This window comes from Lichenostomus cassidix, chromosome 1 (genome assembly GCF_008360975.1).
Source record: "Lichenostomus cassidix isolate B80296 chromosome 1, HeHo_3.0, whole genome shotgun sequence".
Taxonomy (NCBI): domain Eukaryota; kingdom Metazoa; phylum Chordata; class Aves; order Passeriformes; family Meliphagidae; genus Lichenostomus; species Lichenostomus cassidix.
This window is the reverse complement of record NC_139479.1, coordinates 93,513,118-93,529,099: the sequence shown is the minus strand read 5'-3', so window position 1 is coordinate 93,529,099 and position 15,982 is coordinate 93,513,118. Positions and strand designations below refer to the sequence as shown.

The 15,982-nt window shown below is 39.9% G+C and overlaps 1 protein-coding gene and 1 long non-coding RNA gene across 2 annotated transcripts in view; one reads left to right on the top strand and one right to left on the bottom strand.

Moving 5' to 3' along the window:
• F5 (coagulation factor V) overlaps positions 1 to 15,982 on the bottom strand; it is a 34,351-nt gene that overhangs the window by 2,140 nt on the left and 16,229 nt on the right. Inside the window, exons 13-24 of the mRNA XM_085071479.1 lie at positions 12,313 to 14,212; positions 10,064 to 10,229; positions 8,654 to 8,890; positions 7,961 to 8,171; positions 6,764 to 6,943; positions 5,576 to 5,692; positions 5,048 to 5,119; positions 3,876 to 3,967; positions 2,415 to 2,570; positions 1,431 to 1,575; positions 1,109 to 1,257; positions 124 to 306 (exon numbers count right to left, since the gene is read on the bottom strand). Coding sequence (XP_084927605.1) covers positions 124 to 306; positions 1,109 to 1,257; positions 1,431 to 1,575; positions 2,415 to 2,570; positions 3,876 to 3,967; positions 5,048 to 5,119; positions 5,576 to 5,692; positions 6,764 to 6,943; positions 7,961 to 8,171; positions 8,654 to 8,890; positions 10,064 to 10,229; positions 12,313 to 14,212 — 3,608 coding nt within the window. The remainder of the gene's footprint in view (positions 1 to 123; positions 307 to 1,108; positions 1,258 to 1,430; positions 1,576 to 2,414; positions 2,571 to 3,875; positions 3,968 to 5,047; positions 5,120 to 5,575; positions 5,693 to 6,763; positions 6,944 to 7,960; positions 8,172 to 8,653; positions 8,891 to 10,063; positions 10,230 to 12,312; positions 14,213 to 15,982) is intronic.
• Positions 7,665 to 11,498, top strand: LOC146445305 (uncharacterized). Its single transcript, XR_014854486.1, has 2 exons — positions 7,665 to 7,952; positions 8,351 to 11,498. It is a non-coding gene; the product is annotated as an uncharacterized LOC146445305 (long non-coding RNA).

Below are 15,982 nucleotides of genomic sequence, written 5' to 3'. Positions count from 1 at the left end.
CTCCCTAGCACTTTAAAGTCCTGTGAGAATACCAATTTGGCTGGGCATTCTGCCTCTGAGCCTTGACTGTATCCAGCACCTAAAACCAAGCAAAAATACAATTGCCTGAGCTGACAGTGATACCTTTGGCACTGAGTTTGAACCCTCTGTGTAGGATTTCCACTCAGAGCCGTTGTCGCTGTACAGGAGAACATAGGTTTTCACAAAGTTTTCAGTTGACATGGACGTGACCCCCTGTGTAGCAATAGCAGTGATCTTCTTAACTGTGAGGAGATCAATTTGCAGCCACTGCTGGTTGTTGTTCAACTACAATTGATAAAAAAGTTTGTCTATTAGCAAACATGTCTATGTCTGTATTTGCTTAAGTGAAAAATCTTGTTTACAAGTAGTTAAAACTGCATCAAAATGCACCCAAACTGTAACAAAGAAGTGCAGAAGAGTAAAGCTGAGGCAAGTCACAAACATTCTTAGTGACCCATGTAATTAACTTCATCACTGCAGGTAGTGTATTTGGAGTCTTAGGATTTACACTTTAATTTCCAATACTGAATGAAAAATAACAGAGAATTACCTCCAGTAAACAAAATAAAATACGAAATACTTAAATACTAAATACTTAAAACACTTAATACTAATATCAAATGCCTATACAAAAGACCAGCTTCCTTAAGGTGCTTTGTGAATAAAAGCAGCTCCATTTCAAAGAAACAGAACGTCATATGCCTTGCTGAAGGTCACCCACCCTCAGATCCATTAGGCTGCACTGCCTATAAGCCAACCCAGCATGGGTTTCTTTAATCCCTTTGAGAGACATACTCAAGTTGTACTCATCTCCTGAAAGTAAACAGGCTATTTCCACAGGGAAGTTCTGCAGCCTGTGGCCCAGAGGGCACCATCCATCTCTCAAGGTATGATTTCTTTGCTGTTGCCAGAAGCTCAACAGATTTTCTGCTGGAAGAGTTGAGTGGTGATTTTCCCAAAGGATGGTTGTGCAGTGACCCTATCACGCTTGGCACTAGACAGAGCATGCAGGAAGCACAATGATCACACAGGCAGCACGAATTTATTAACCAGCTGTCCTTGCTGCCATCCCTGCTTTTCTCATTACCTTGGCTCGCCAGGCATTCATCCTTCCGTTCTGATTGAGACGAGCCAGTGAAGCATCCCATGTGTTAAACCAGGATGTCTTGGTAGATGAGGCTGTTATCTGGGTACTCTTGATCTCTCCACTTTCCATCCCAAGTGGCAAAGAGCAACCTGTTGAGAGGAGCATCATGTCATCTCCAGTACATCCAAGCAGCCACAGAGTAAGCAACAATATCGGAATGGAGAAGACCCACAGATTTTAGCTTCATTTAAGGCTAAACATTTTATTTTATTAGGTAAAAAAATTGTAAGAATGGAAGCACCAGCACTTGACCAATTCTTACCATCTACTTCACAGCCTAGAAGCTCCATGCGAAGAGTAGGCCTGTTGTAGACCTCAGTGGGATAGAGTCTGATGTACCTAGCAATAATAGGGGGATCAATGATGTTCTCTTTTATCTCATAGGCATCAGAATTACCTTCAAAAATCTGGTAAAACAGAAAAGAAAAAAGAAAAAAATTCCACACATAATTAATTTAATGCAAATATAAGCTTGGGTGCTGAAAGCCTGCTCTGTTACAAATGTAGTCTTTTTTATGCCTTTAGCCCCATCCACAGTGATAGCACACTCTATGATGCAGGACCACTTGAAATATCTCATGGTTCTATCTTAGCATATTTGGAAGCATCTGAAGGTCTCAGTTTAAATAAGCAACCCTTTTCTATGTAAGTCTGTAAGAATACATGAGCAAAGAGGCAAAATGAGAGGTAAAAGACAACAGGTTTTCATTTGGGAGTTGCACCACAGAAACATCAGGGTAAACTGAAGGGAACTGTAATAGGTAGGGCTGGAGCAGCTGGATACTCTTTCAGGGTACAACCATACTCATCACACAGGCCTTCTGCAGGCAATCCAGACAGTTCAACATTCAACTGTTGGGACAGATGAAAGGGAGAGATGAGATGCAGAATCTAATACCAAATGGGTAAGGGCCTGATTTTTAGTTCAGCTTCCTGCTTCCTTCAAAAAAGCTGCCATGGGCTGAGGAAATAATGGTAGGGAGAGATGCCTATGAGAAAGCCAGACTCTACACAGTCAAGGTCACATGGCCAATCCAAACTCCAGTCTAGGCAGCTCCTCACCTTACAATTTGTCTTCTAGTCTGAATTTTATTAGTTTGGTAAATGCCCTTTGGGGCTTCAAGCTGTACCTATTAAGGCTCTGAAGGCCATAATTTTTTCCAATCTCTCTTAACATTAAACAAAACTCACTGCATCATTCAGTGATGCTGCCTAGGTTGTTGCAACCCCCATGGCACAGACAGACCTTTCCTGTTGGCGAGCTGTCTCCTTTGAAGGTGTTCCACGTCCGTTTGTCCTTGCTATAAACAAGAAAATACTTCTGGATGTACAAGGACCTTAAAAACTGCTTGGCTCCCTGTGTCTGTATCCCAGTGAGCAGAACTTGTCTTCGAAAGTCCACCTAGGAACAGCAAAGAGCATTTATAAAGTCAGTAGTGCACAGCAAAACCAACATAATTCTTTGGCATTTACACAATAGCTTTGAGCCCTGCATTTTAAAACCCTCAACACTAACAAGTCTCTGAAGTAATAACAGTTATCACAGTCCAAATTAGTGCCCTCTCACTCTCATTTCATTTGTGTATTTGTGTGTGAATTTTATTTCAGAGACCATTTTACAGGGTTCAGCACTGCACCACAAAGGCACCTCAAAAGTATCTGTGTGTCTGTGGTAGGCTCAACTCCCCCAGCCCCATTTTGCATACAGGCCAAAGGAGCACAGAGAAACTAAAGGCTTACACTTTTATAAGCCACCTCTAATTTTGGATTCCTAGGCTGCAAAAAGGCATATGACATTCTGAAGTGCTGAAAAGCTACCATTCCTGCTGATACTGTATCTAAGCATTTAGCACATAAAAACAACTCAGCAAGATGATCCTATCAGCAGTGAAACTCATTCTCTGGGACATGCCCTCCACACCCCTGCATGCTTCACTGCAGTAACCTCAGCTTCTCACTACCATGGCCCTCTATTAAATTCTTTTTCCTCCCAATGCTATTTCCAGTTCCACAGCAGATCTCCCAACCTTCCCTCCCTACTTCACTTCCACTAACTTGCTAGTATGTCAAATGTTAGCACACAAGATATAATGACCACCTGCTGAACCTGAGTCTCTCCTGTCATCCAACCAATTTTAATGAGATTTATAAGAAATCAACTATCCTCCCTAAATTTAGGTGCAAATTAGCTACGTGGTGCAAAAGTCACTGGGATGGAAGAAAAACACGGAAGTGAGGTCATTGAATGATATAGTGAAGTCATAATTATAAGCTTAGTTTCCTTGTAAAGCCAACTGTGCTGTGTCAAGTTGGACATAGCAGCATACAAACCAAGCAAAAACCTTTCTGAAGCAATGTTTGAGGATATTACACTTCAAATGATCACTCAAGAAACACATACATATAAATATGTATGTGTTAGACAAAGAAATGTACTGTTAGACAAAGAAAAAAAGAAAGTAGTAGAAAGAATGACTCCATTTGCCTACAAAGAGTTACACTCTGAACTGTGAGGGTAGCTGTCCAGTCAATGGGCCTCAACAGCAGTAGAGACCCCAGGGAAGAACAGTTCATGGCATCACCAATCTTTGCACAATCTTTCAGTTTTCCCCAAGAGCCTTCCCAGTGACAAGAGCAGCCTGACCTTCTAAAATAAACTGTAGGAAAATTGTAACTTAGTGATGGGCAAGCACAAGTTGCACCACACCTGGATCCAAGGGAGTTCTTCTTCCATTGTAGTACTCCAAGCATTGTATGTTCCAGAATTGTTTAATCGGGCTAACTTAGGTTCCCAATAGTCTAGATAGAAAATATGAATAAAGCAAGAATTTTAAGAGAGGTATTGAAAAAATATAAATTGAGGATGTAATTAGCTTTAAGGGCTTCATTTCTCTTCTCCCCACCCAAAGGATAAAAAAAAAAAAAAAGAATAAGAATAAAAACAAGAGCCTCTAAAATCGTAATCTAGGACAATTTGGGCATGGTCAGCAACTGAAAGTCATCTGCACCCTGCAAAGCTTTAGAGTTGAGAGAATGAGAAAAATAACAGCCTTTTATGTTATATACTGCCTGCTAATTTGGAACCAGGGTCTAGAGTTTGCTAAATAAGTTTTGGCCCCCAACAGGACCAGACACAAAACATGCTCTATATTCATGGAAGAGAGTTCCCCTCTGCAAAACAAGGTTTACAAGATAACAACTGGTATAGAATATATATCTGGCAAAACAGCTTTCGAGCCTTCATAGAACTCTGTCACAAAAGAAAGAAAGAAAATCAAATCCACAAAATATAAAGTTTTACCAAATAAATAATTTATTTCTTATTTCAAGTGAAAGGATATGCATTCCTGCATGTGCACCTGTACACCTCGATTTGACACTGTCCATGTAAAATTCTAACAAAATTCTCTGTGAAATGATCCCACTTTTGTACCACAGATAAAGTTGACAAATTAAAGACTCTGTAATTGCTCTGGATGCCAGGATTCCCAAATCTTTCATAACAGATCTATTTTGTCCTTTCACATCTCATACCACATGCAAATCTCAAAAGCTTTTTGAACGCTTGGTGTTCATTTTCAAGCAGGGAACTTAAAGGACAAAAAGAATGCTGGATTTGTTCCTGGTCATCCAGTAGGCAGAGCACTCTCAAGCTTGTGATACTGACAGCAGACTGTGACACCTAAAAAACAATGATGATGGCTGCCTAACAGAGCTCCCAGCCTCTGCTTGCAGTACTGGGAAGATCTTTAGCCTGACAGCTGATTCACTCCTGAACTGATCTTGAGAGACATAGGAAATGCCAAAAGAATACGGAACTGGAACACTTTGCTGGGGGTATTCAGGAGCATGCACAGATCTTTCCAAGGATTAACTCACCTATGTGATGTGAAGCATCAATCTGTGAATCAAGTATAACTCCACTTGCCAGACCCATGGGAATCCTGCACTCTAAAGGGAGCACAGTAAGTTTGTTGTTAAAGAAAATGAGGGCTATTCCAATAAATATTCTGGTGAAATCTAGGACAACATCACTCAGAACAATTCCTAGTATACTATAACACCACTCTCTGCCCAGAGAAGTCTAAATTAATTTCTGCAATTTCTCTCAACTGATTAATCCACTGGGAATTTGAGGAAAACCTCAAATTCAAAGATAGCATGCTAAAGGAATAAAGCTAGTATGCTAAATAATTCAAAGCTAGCATTGCTGGAAGCTAAAATTTTTTTCTTGCAGAAAAAATTTACAGTAACCACTCCACCATGTCCTTGACTGCAGATAATTTCCTACGTTGTTTTTTTTTTTGGCAGAAAATAATCTCCCAGATTTATTTTCAGTGATCCTGAAAGGGCAGAGAAGACTTCACAGCTTGACTTCCCCAGCCAGAAACCACTTTAGTTCAGTACCTTTCTCTATAACCAAATAGGATGCCTGCATTCCTGCTTGCTGGTATTCTCCCACTTCAGTGTCTAAAAGCCACCAGCCAGGTCTCTGTGGTTTCATTTCAATTGTTCTAAATGAGCCTTGAAAAAAGGAAGAGAAATGTATCAGAAACATTGGCATAGCAAGGTTGATGTCAGTGAGGCTGAATTTTAAACCAAAGACCATCCAGCTACCTAATCCAGAAAATTCAAATACACGTTGAAGCAAGAGCAGTAACTTCCACCATCTCAGTGATTTTTTTCTAAGCAAGCAAGTTCTAGCTGGAGACTGAGATTGGAATTAAGTAGCCAGATCAAAACCCAACCTTTGCTGATGGTGCAAAGTACAAAACCTTGGATGCCTGTATGTAACAACACATATGTGCACATTAACTACAGTGCTGAACAGTGTATATTACATAATGAAGGGATGTTAATTATGTGGTGCTGGTTAAGATTATTACTCCTGCTGTGCCAGCGCGTTGTTCAAGTAATGTAAAGGATGGATGTAAAGAAGTGTAAAGCAGAGGTGGAAAAATTAGATGTATGGGCCCTCCCCTCACTTTCTGCATGCCCCAGGAGTGCCAGGGATTGAGCAGGAAGCAGATGTTGTTTCAGTTGCTTCTGCTCTTCTTAGAAAGCACAGGACTTGCTCTCATTGCTTTTCTTATATTCCTAGTTACTGAAGACAATTCTGCAAATAATTCCAGTTAGTTCTGGTTCCCATTTAAACAAAAATATGTAGATTTCATAGTGTAAATCACTACCTTAAAAATAATAAAATAATGAATAAACTACCCCTAATGTTCACTAAAATAAACTCCTATTATTCCAAACCTATCCCATTATTTTTATCTCCTTGTCTTTTCTTTCTCTTGAACTCTTGTAGCTAGTGAGACAGGCTTGGTAAGTGCTGCTATTGCTCTCTGGCACTGCTGACAGTGATGGAGCAAAGAGCTTTATCCTGTAGTCTAATGAATACTTATAGTCTATTTCCTTTCTCCCTGGGCATATGAATTCTCCGAGGGCTCCGTTGTTCTTTCTGTTATATCACGCTTACCCTGACATTAAAAAACCTCAAACTCTCACCACATGGAGAGCTTTACCTTGGTATGATGATGACAGACTGCAGAGCTCACCCCTTAGAGCCCCTTAGTCAGCTCTGATGCTTACCTGGAAGGAGTGTGTAAGTACCAAGCTGATGCTCTGGCTCTCCTTGTTCTATGAAGGTCTGTCCATGAAAATGAACAACATGAATGTCTTTTGGCCCACCCATATTCAGCAAGTGCCATCGGACTGTTTCACCTTCGTACATCCTCAAGCCTTGCAAATTGTGGGTAATCCCATTAATGGCTGAAAAAAAGATGGTTGGTCAGGAAAACTGCTCACAAAACAGGGTGCAAAGTGCTAGAATGTAATTATTGAAATTAGCAAAATATTTAATGAAGCAATGTGCTTGGAAAAAACATCAATTTTTTTTCCAGTTCAAAGTGCAACACACTTTATGGTCTATGTACATCAATTCAGAAAATCCAGGGACCTCACCAGAAGATTTGAGCATAGCTTGCTAGCAACATGCAGCAGCGAAGAGACCAAAAATATTTAAAAGTAAGGTGGGAATATCAGGCCCAAAAGAAAAGACAGATATCCAAAACATGTTCTGCAGCTCCCATTTCCACAGGCACTCAGTCACAATGGACATCTTTGATTAATAACTGATTTTCAGACCACATTTTCAAAAGGCAGATTCCACATCTAAACCTGCCCTTTTCAAACATGGTCATTCAGTGCACACAAGTATCAGCTTTTCAAAGACAGAAACACAGAGTTCCACTACTGATCATTATTTCAAGGTGAAAAATTTACATTTTTTTACATTTAAACAGTCAGCCACTTACTTAACTCTGCAGGACTAAAACCTCTATATCCACAGAGAGGTGTATGAAGGGCTGTTCTGCAGCTGCTCCAAACTCCTCAATAGAACCAGCTGATTTATCAAACTATTAAAGTATTTTTAAATTTTTTGCAAAAAATTGTGAGGCTACTACCTTCTTACTGAAAATAAGACATTTTTTGTTTCTTTTTTCTTTCTTTTAATATGAGGGAGAATATGTATGTGAATGCAAGAGAGAAGTTTTCTGTTGAAAGTTTCAGTCTAATATGTCCTTTCTTCATTTTAATAGCAAGTTTCCAGTAATTTCTAATTTTCACATGTAAACCCATGACTATTACAGGTACAACTGGACAACAACAAAAACAATTCACATGACTAAAGCGTAGGATTTATACATGTTGGAAAGGATTGTGAGCTGAGATCCCCCAACATCTCTACCCCAGTAAAGTGAATATTTGGCAAAATGAGGTAAGTACCATAGAATTTGTGGCATTGCTGCATTTCTTGGGTCTTCCCACTACAAGGCCTGCCAGAATGTTTATCAAAGTACCAGCTCTTCTCTTCATCAAAGACCATAAAAAGCAAGAAAAAGTCTCGGATAGATATCCTGCTGCTGTTTGATTTGCTGAAGGCTCCTTTTTCACAGATCAGTATTGGCCCAATCAAACCAGACTGAATGTCTTTCTCCTAGAAGGTAATAAACTCATATTAGATGTAAAAGTGGATTTCCCAAAAGGTGTAAAAAACCCCATAGCATTCTGCAGGAATGCATCAGGCCCTAAAATCTAAAGCAGGTCCCAGAATCACTGCTCTTTGCTCTCCCCTGCTCAATCTACCAGAGCTGACCAATTCAAATTCTTCCACAGCTTATGGCCTGCTTTAACTGAGAGCAAGAGATTTAATTTCAAATGGGAACACTGAGCCCAAAAGAAAGGACAGCTATCGAAAAATGTGTTCTGCAGCTTGCATTTCCTGCAGCCATACAGTAACATCATCTGGAGATATTTAAAACCCAACTGAACATGGTCCAGGACAAACTACTCCAGCTGGCCCTGCCTGAGTTGAGGTGGTGGACTGGATGATCTCTAAGCATGCCTTCCAACATAAGTGTTTCTATGATTCTGTGACAAGCCCCAGCAACACCACCACGTCTACTTTCATCTCCTTACCATGTTTAAATCAGAGTAGTAGATCCAGGACCGACAAGCTTCTCCTGACTCCACAGGGCCCGATCGCCTGTTTGCATACCATACGTATATGTAGCTGTTATTTGGCTGAACTTCATCATCTGCCTTAAACCAAGCAGTAGATTCATCATCATAAATGCTTCCCTCAGAGGACTTTTCATAGAGGACTCCATGGGCATGGAGGGAATATGGTCTGGATGCCAGATTCTTAAAATGAACCTAAAAAAAAATATATAGATAGATTCTGTTCAGCCAATTCAGGCCTGAATGAAAGTCCCCACACACTACATTTGTATGACCTCAAACCAGGGTCAAGATTTGTATAAAGATTACAGGCTATGCTGTACATGGAAAAGCCAGCAGAGAGAGCTGCTGATATCTCCATGCAGAGTCACTGCCTTTGATGCAGGTAATTAATTAAAAATCAGAAAGCACGAGTCTAGCTCCCTGTCTTCCACCAGGTCTAGGCTCCCAGGACATTTACTGCTGACCCCCTTATCTGGAACTGCTTAATTACTGCCAGCAGGGAAATGGGGAGTTCCTATGTCTTATGCTTTGCTGCATTTCTGTTACAATATAGTAACTCTGGAACTTTTGTATGTATCATTCTCGCTGAAATCAGTGCTTCACACTTGTCCCAGAGAAACACCAGGGTAGGGTGATTACGTTTTTACCCCTCCTTAGAGAATGACACTCCCAAGCTATAAAATCTTTTTGTTCTCTTACTCATGTTTTAAACGTATCTCGGTGTGTTCCTGTTGCACACTACTCCTACTGAAATAAGCAGAAAGTGCTGAGGTCTGTTCTCCCTATCTCAGTCCATCCCTGCGTGTTGGAAGAGTGAATGAAGAAGGATGAGAGAAGGGTAATTTTATAACAATGTGCTTCCTAATGCAAATATACCATGACATCACCAGGGATATGGTTCCTCTCCATCCTTGTTGATTGCAGTAGAACTATCCAGCACACTTACATAGCAAAAGTTTTTAGAGGAGATGATATATTTTTCCAAAAAGTATATATTAATCTTGAACACAAATGTACAAATTTCGGAGTTTAGAAATTCAGTTTAGAAAACCCATTTTTCATTAACATTAAACCTAAATCTCATTTTACATTAGACTAATAGCCAGTATTTAGTGTTGGGAAACACAAGAAAGGAAAAACAGAATTTAATTTACTGTGGACAGGAGAGAAAAAGGGTGTGTTTCAGAGAAACACATCACAGTGCTTGCACGTCCACAGTGCAACTTCTAGCTTTGAAAACTGTTTCCCCTTCATCATCTTTAAAAAATCTGTGGTATTTTTAGATGCATTCTGTCACATTCCAAGATCACTGTCAGAACAAGTGTAAGATAAGATCCTGCACACACAATCCAAACATTGACCTACTAGGATAACATCGTCCACTTCAGCTCGGATAACTGGCCCCAGGATGCCAAGATGTTCTGTATATTCATCTTCATCCTGAAGAGTCGTAAAGGTACTGTCTGTATAGCTCTGGAAAATCACCTTATGTCTGCTGCCATCTTTACAGGTTTTGTCATTCCTCATTGTACTGAAAGGAAAACCCCAATTAAAATCCCACACAGGGAACCAGAAATAATAGCTTTGATGAAACATAAGAACTGATACAGCAGGAACATTTCAGAACTCTGTGAATATATAGAATAAACACTCAAATGGCCTCAAGCTGTGTCAGGGGAGATTTAGATTGGATATCTGGAAAAACTTCTTTACCAAAAGGGTTGTCGAGATCTGGAACAGGCTGCCCAGGAAAGTGGTTGAGTCACTGTCCTTGGAAGTGTTTGGAAGATGTGAGGATGTGGTGCTGAGGGAAATGCTTTAGTGGTGGACCTGGCAATGCTGGGTTAAAGGTCCAAGATCTTAAAGGTATCTTCCAACCTTCAATGATTCCATGAAATGAGTGTCAGATGATTCTGAAAATCATGGTTTTCAATGTTTAAGCAATTCTAGTTCTACAGTTGGATATGTGATCCCTCAACCATCAGGTCAGCCATCACTGAGAAACTCAAACAAGTCTCTCAAAATCCATCTAAGCTTTATTTTCCTTTTTTTTTCTTAGCCTTAATAATCTGAATTGAAGCTTGGGTCAGAGTAGTGAAGGCATCACCTACACCCTACTCTCTCATACAGATGCTCACATCTGATAGTATCTGCATTTTGTATCACAGAGTTGGTATGGTAACATAAGCTTTTAGACATTCAAACTGTTGTTCGATCTTAAACAGAAGCATTAAAATGCCATTATAATTCGCTGCAAACCTTTATCAATTCTGCAAAGTCCAGAAATTTAGCCACAGTTACATAGGGGAAAGGTTGGTTTTCAGCTCTCCAATACATTGAGACAGGATATACCATGGACTCTTTTAAATTCACTGGAACTCTGCAGCTCACATCAGCTGAGGAGGAATGTCACTGGAAAGATCTATATAGAGGTCTAAACATAAAAAAATTATTGATTTTGCATGTGCCCAAAGAAAGTGTCTGGTTTCAGCCATTTTTGCAAGCGCCATTTATATGGACTGAAGTGAGGCTGAAGTAAACCTGGAGAACACTGAAAAAGTTTTATTTTTATTTCTATTTCTTTCATATAAAATGGAAATTCAGTTTGAAAAATAATATATGTTTGGAGATTAATTTTGCATAATTAAAATTTTCTTTCTCCTATTTTGCCTGCTTTTGATAAAAATCCAAAGTTGTGCACATTTTGGTTCAGCTTTTTGATGAAAAGTGACAAGGAATTTTATGCCTTGTTGGGTGAGCATTGATCCTGATCTGTATGAATAAAGAGAGTGAACATTTAGTTGTGTTTCTCTAAAATCATATATATTCTTCACTGAGACATAGTGGCCAGTCTTCCCCATCAAAATGTAAGAAAATCCCTCAACATTACAGTTTGTGATCCAGTCACCTTCTGATTTCTCTAAACAGCAGGAGCAACAATGCAATACTTCATGCAGCCTCATTTTTACTTTTAGTATAAGGCAGTCACCAGTGTGATTAATCACTTTGTGGCTTTCATATACTTTTCAATACTGCAGCCTTGTGAAGTTGGAAAGTGTCTTGTGAAGTTATCCCATTTTCCAACAGAGAACTGAGACACCAGAACCATTTCCTGATATTGCTAGAAACTGATTTCATCCTCCCTATAAGCACATCCTGTCTATATTACATCAGTTGGTCCATTAAATGCCTGGAAAGACTTTGCACATGGAGGTCTCTGTCCTGTGTACAGGTACCAAGAACTCAAGGACAAAGGAAAACAGGTCATTCAAGTATAACAAAACGACCTGCAAGATTCCCTCTTGACCTCTTACAGTGAGTTTTCTAACTGACGTATTAAAGACTGTTTCTAATGAATTTACAAAAGGGGGTTACGGGAAAAAAAAAAAAAGAAAGGTTCTTAGCTGTGTTGTCCTTGACTATAGTAATATTTCTCTCTGACATTTCTAAGGGATGTGAATCTCCCATGGAAAATTCTTATGGTTCTGCCACTGAAATGTTGGAAATCACATGGCACATTATAGACACTTTTAAATTTATCAGCATGTGAATCAACATTCTGCAAGTAGATGTCAGGATGGCGTGCCAAATGAAAGCAAATGATTTAGGCAAACCTTTTCTTATATCCTGCATAGTTCCAGCAGACCTCTTTAGCTGCGATGTAGTATCTCCTCTCGTTGCCTCTGCTGCGCAGGTAGTGCTCAGCAATGTCATCAGGGTCACGCTGCCTGCTGATGTTCACCTTGGGGTCTGTCATGTAGGGGTCATCAAAGCTCACGTAATGGTACTCGTATTCCCCACCAGAGGCTTCGTCGCTGTAGGACTCTCCTATCACGTATTCGTAGTCTCCATCTTCTCGGGGAAGCCCGATGGTGATGGATGGCCTAAACTGCCGTGGGGTGAGGGTGTCTCCATGCCCAGCCATGCTCAGATCTGCTGTCTGCCTGACCTCACTGGGTGCTCTGGTGGTGTTTGTATGGTTGGTCCCACCTGGAAACAACACATGGCCAAACCCTGCCGTGGAATTGCTGGGCTTTTTGGGGTTTCTACTCCTTGGGCTCAGCAAGTAGGTAATTTTTGTATCTTCCTTCTTTTTCCTTCGGATCTTGATGAAGGTGCCAGATGTACTCAAGGTATCGTTGTTTCCCTCCTTTCCTTTCTGAGTTTGGTGCACATGGCTCCCCTTCTGGTTTTTCCCCATTAGATGTGAGAAACCTTGATACTCCTTCATATCCTCCTTATTTATGGATTTTGTACCATTTCTGCCATGATGATTTAACTTACCACCAGCAGATTTATCTAAATTTGCATCTAATCCCATACCCTTCTTTGCAGACACCAAATTCCATTCGTCATTAGTAATTTTAGATGAATATTTCCCAGCCCCAGGCAATGTTGCTTCTAGTAAGTTCTTCACTAGAGCAGGGCTGGAATTAGGGCTTGCATTGCCTAACGTATGATCTAAAGAAGAAACATCTTCTGGTTTATTTTTGGATATCCCGGGCTCAGAAAGGCTGGATGCATTAGACCCATCTCCTACTAGGAGGTCCAAATCAAGTGTCAAGTTAACTGCATGCATGGTATTTTCCATCTTCCGTTCCTCCTCATTCAGTTCATCACCATATTCATTTGGAAGCTGGCCAGATCCCACCATGGCTTCACTGGATGTGTTCTCTGACTGACGCACAGAATGAGGTACATTGGCCTTGTCAGAAAACGAGACATTTTTATTTCGGATATGATTCAGAAGGGCATTCATCTTTTGGACAGCATAAAACTTAATGGCCAGTGAGCTTCGCCTTTTCCGGTTAGCGGTATAATTTTTTCCTCCTGTGCTTTCCTCTTGATCTTTTTCTGGAAAAAATTTACTATCCTTTCCACCAGTTGGAAGCTCTTCTGCAACATTCACTGGGCCTTCCCCATTGCTCAGCAAGTGTTCACCTGCAGACATGTTACTGTGAGCTATTTCATAGTTGCTTTGGCTTCTATTCTCAAATACCAACTCAGCCTCTCCATCACTTGTGATGCCTAAAAATAAATCCTCTTCTGCTGTGATTGATGTGTGATTTGACTGGAATGTTTCAGCCTTGACTGGGGGAAGAGGAGTGATATGAGTTTCTAAGAAGTTAGAGTTGTTTGTTGTTCCATTACTATTTATAGCTGTCAGACCTGAGCCAGCTGCCACCTCAGAACTCGTGGCATCAGTGTCTTCATACTGATCCCAGGCCAGTGCTGTAAGATTTTGTATTTCTTCATCGCCTGCTGCCTTTCTTGAGCTTCGGATGGAGTAAACAGAAGCCAGGTATTCCTGATAGTCCGAGTCCTCATCTTCCTCTTTCTCTTGCACATCTTCCTCAGCTGAGGTAGGAACAGCCTTTCTTTCAGTCTTGGTAGGAGTTAAATCCACAACATCAAATGTTTCATCTTCCTCATATTCACATTTGGCATCCCTGAATCTCAGCCTCATGCCATAACTCATCTCTGGAGTGCCCCAGGATGCCAAAAGCCACGTACCTGCAATTGAAATAAAAGTGTTGTAAGAGTGGACATTGTCTATCATCTAAGTGGCCAAGATAAATTGTTAGGGTTGCTTCTACAACACCTGCTATAGTGGAGCGCTAATCATCATCTGGGATATTCCTGAGCTCTGAGTGCAATGAAAAATAATTAATAAATATACATAAATAAGAGCACATATAAATAAATACATCTAGGAGATGGAACTCTCCTCCATAGAATAAGATGTAACTAGAACCTGAATCCAAAAATAACCTGTGAAAGAGATGGATATGAAAAAGAAAAAAAACAAATTAAAGGATCCTATGTTTAGATCTAGATCTAAGATTGAGACCTCTTGAGATAAAGTTTCAATTTTATCCTGTCCTTACTCGTGTATGCACTGCTACAGATAGAACATTCTGTGCAGAACAAATGCGTTCTGAGGCAATGTTGGCAAAAATCTGACAAACACAGTATTTTAAAAGTTTTTGAATGAGTAACAGATGATCTTTAATAACTGCAACAGGAATAAAGCAATTTGAATTTCCAATCTGACACAAAATATTAAGCTGCCAATCTGAGGCAGCTCAGATTAATTTAAAGATTTTAATAATTCCTCAAAAACCTAATCAGAAGGTAAGTTCTCTATTGGAAGCTAGGATCTTCAGAGAACAAAATAAAATCTGTTTCCCTAAACAACATCAAATCAAGTTCTTTACTTGATACAGCTTGCTTTTGGAAATAGCAGAAATGACAGAATAGGCAGAATTAACAGACCTTGAGAAACAGCCTTTTTTATTAAAAAGGTCACCTACAATTCTTCCTGTATTGATCAGCCTGAAGTGACCTGCACAGTTTTCCTGATTTCTAACAACAGCATATTAAGCAAAAAAACATGCCCTAGATAGAAAGAACAAATCACCAGAATCAAGTAAAAGCAAACTTTATTACTGGGGAGGTTTCCATAAAGTCTTAAGAAGTTTCAATGGTTCCCTAATGGCTCTTGAACAATAAGAACCACTTAAACATGCCATACAGTTTTAAGTTACAAGGTATTGGTGCTGCGCAATCACCAAAGCCAAGCTTTGAGAACATGGAGAATTTGTTATTTAAAGATATAAAATATATATTTTTAAATGGCATTTTAAATGGGATAAAGAGACCTAAACCTTGTGGGATTTTAGAATGACCACTAAAAAAGGACACACATCAGTGGTGAAGAATCTCTGTCCTTTTGGAGGTAATTCCTTAGATGTGGACTACATGGATTCTAATGCCCCCTTTCCAAGACATGGTATTAATCCTTGTTAGACTTTGAGATGTATCCAATGGACCAGCAACTCAGTAAATCAGGAAGATTTTACTGCTGCTAAATGACCACAAGCCAAAGGTGAGGTGTAGCCATTTTGTCCAGTAATGACCAGCAGAATTTGACAGTTTCAGCCCGTTTTAGCCTGCTCAGGAGAGACAAGAGTGTGGCAAACCTGGGAATCTTACAATGGAGTTGATACTGGATTGTTTCCAAGAAGAATCTCAGAATTGCCTTAAAACTGTTACTACCAATATTAATTGTGAAGTGAAAAAAACCAAACTACAAGATGACCAACAAAAAGAGCCTCAGTATAGTACACAGTTATGCTGTGTTGGTGTAGCCAGAAAAACTCCGTACACATCACTTGCACTGGGGAATGATTCAATGTTTTCCAGCACTGTGTTCATCAGAAAAGTTTTCTTTCCTTTTTAGGTAAGCCCTTCTAGACTGGAGATTAAAGGAAGTCTTGGAAG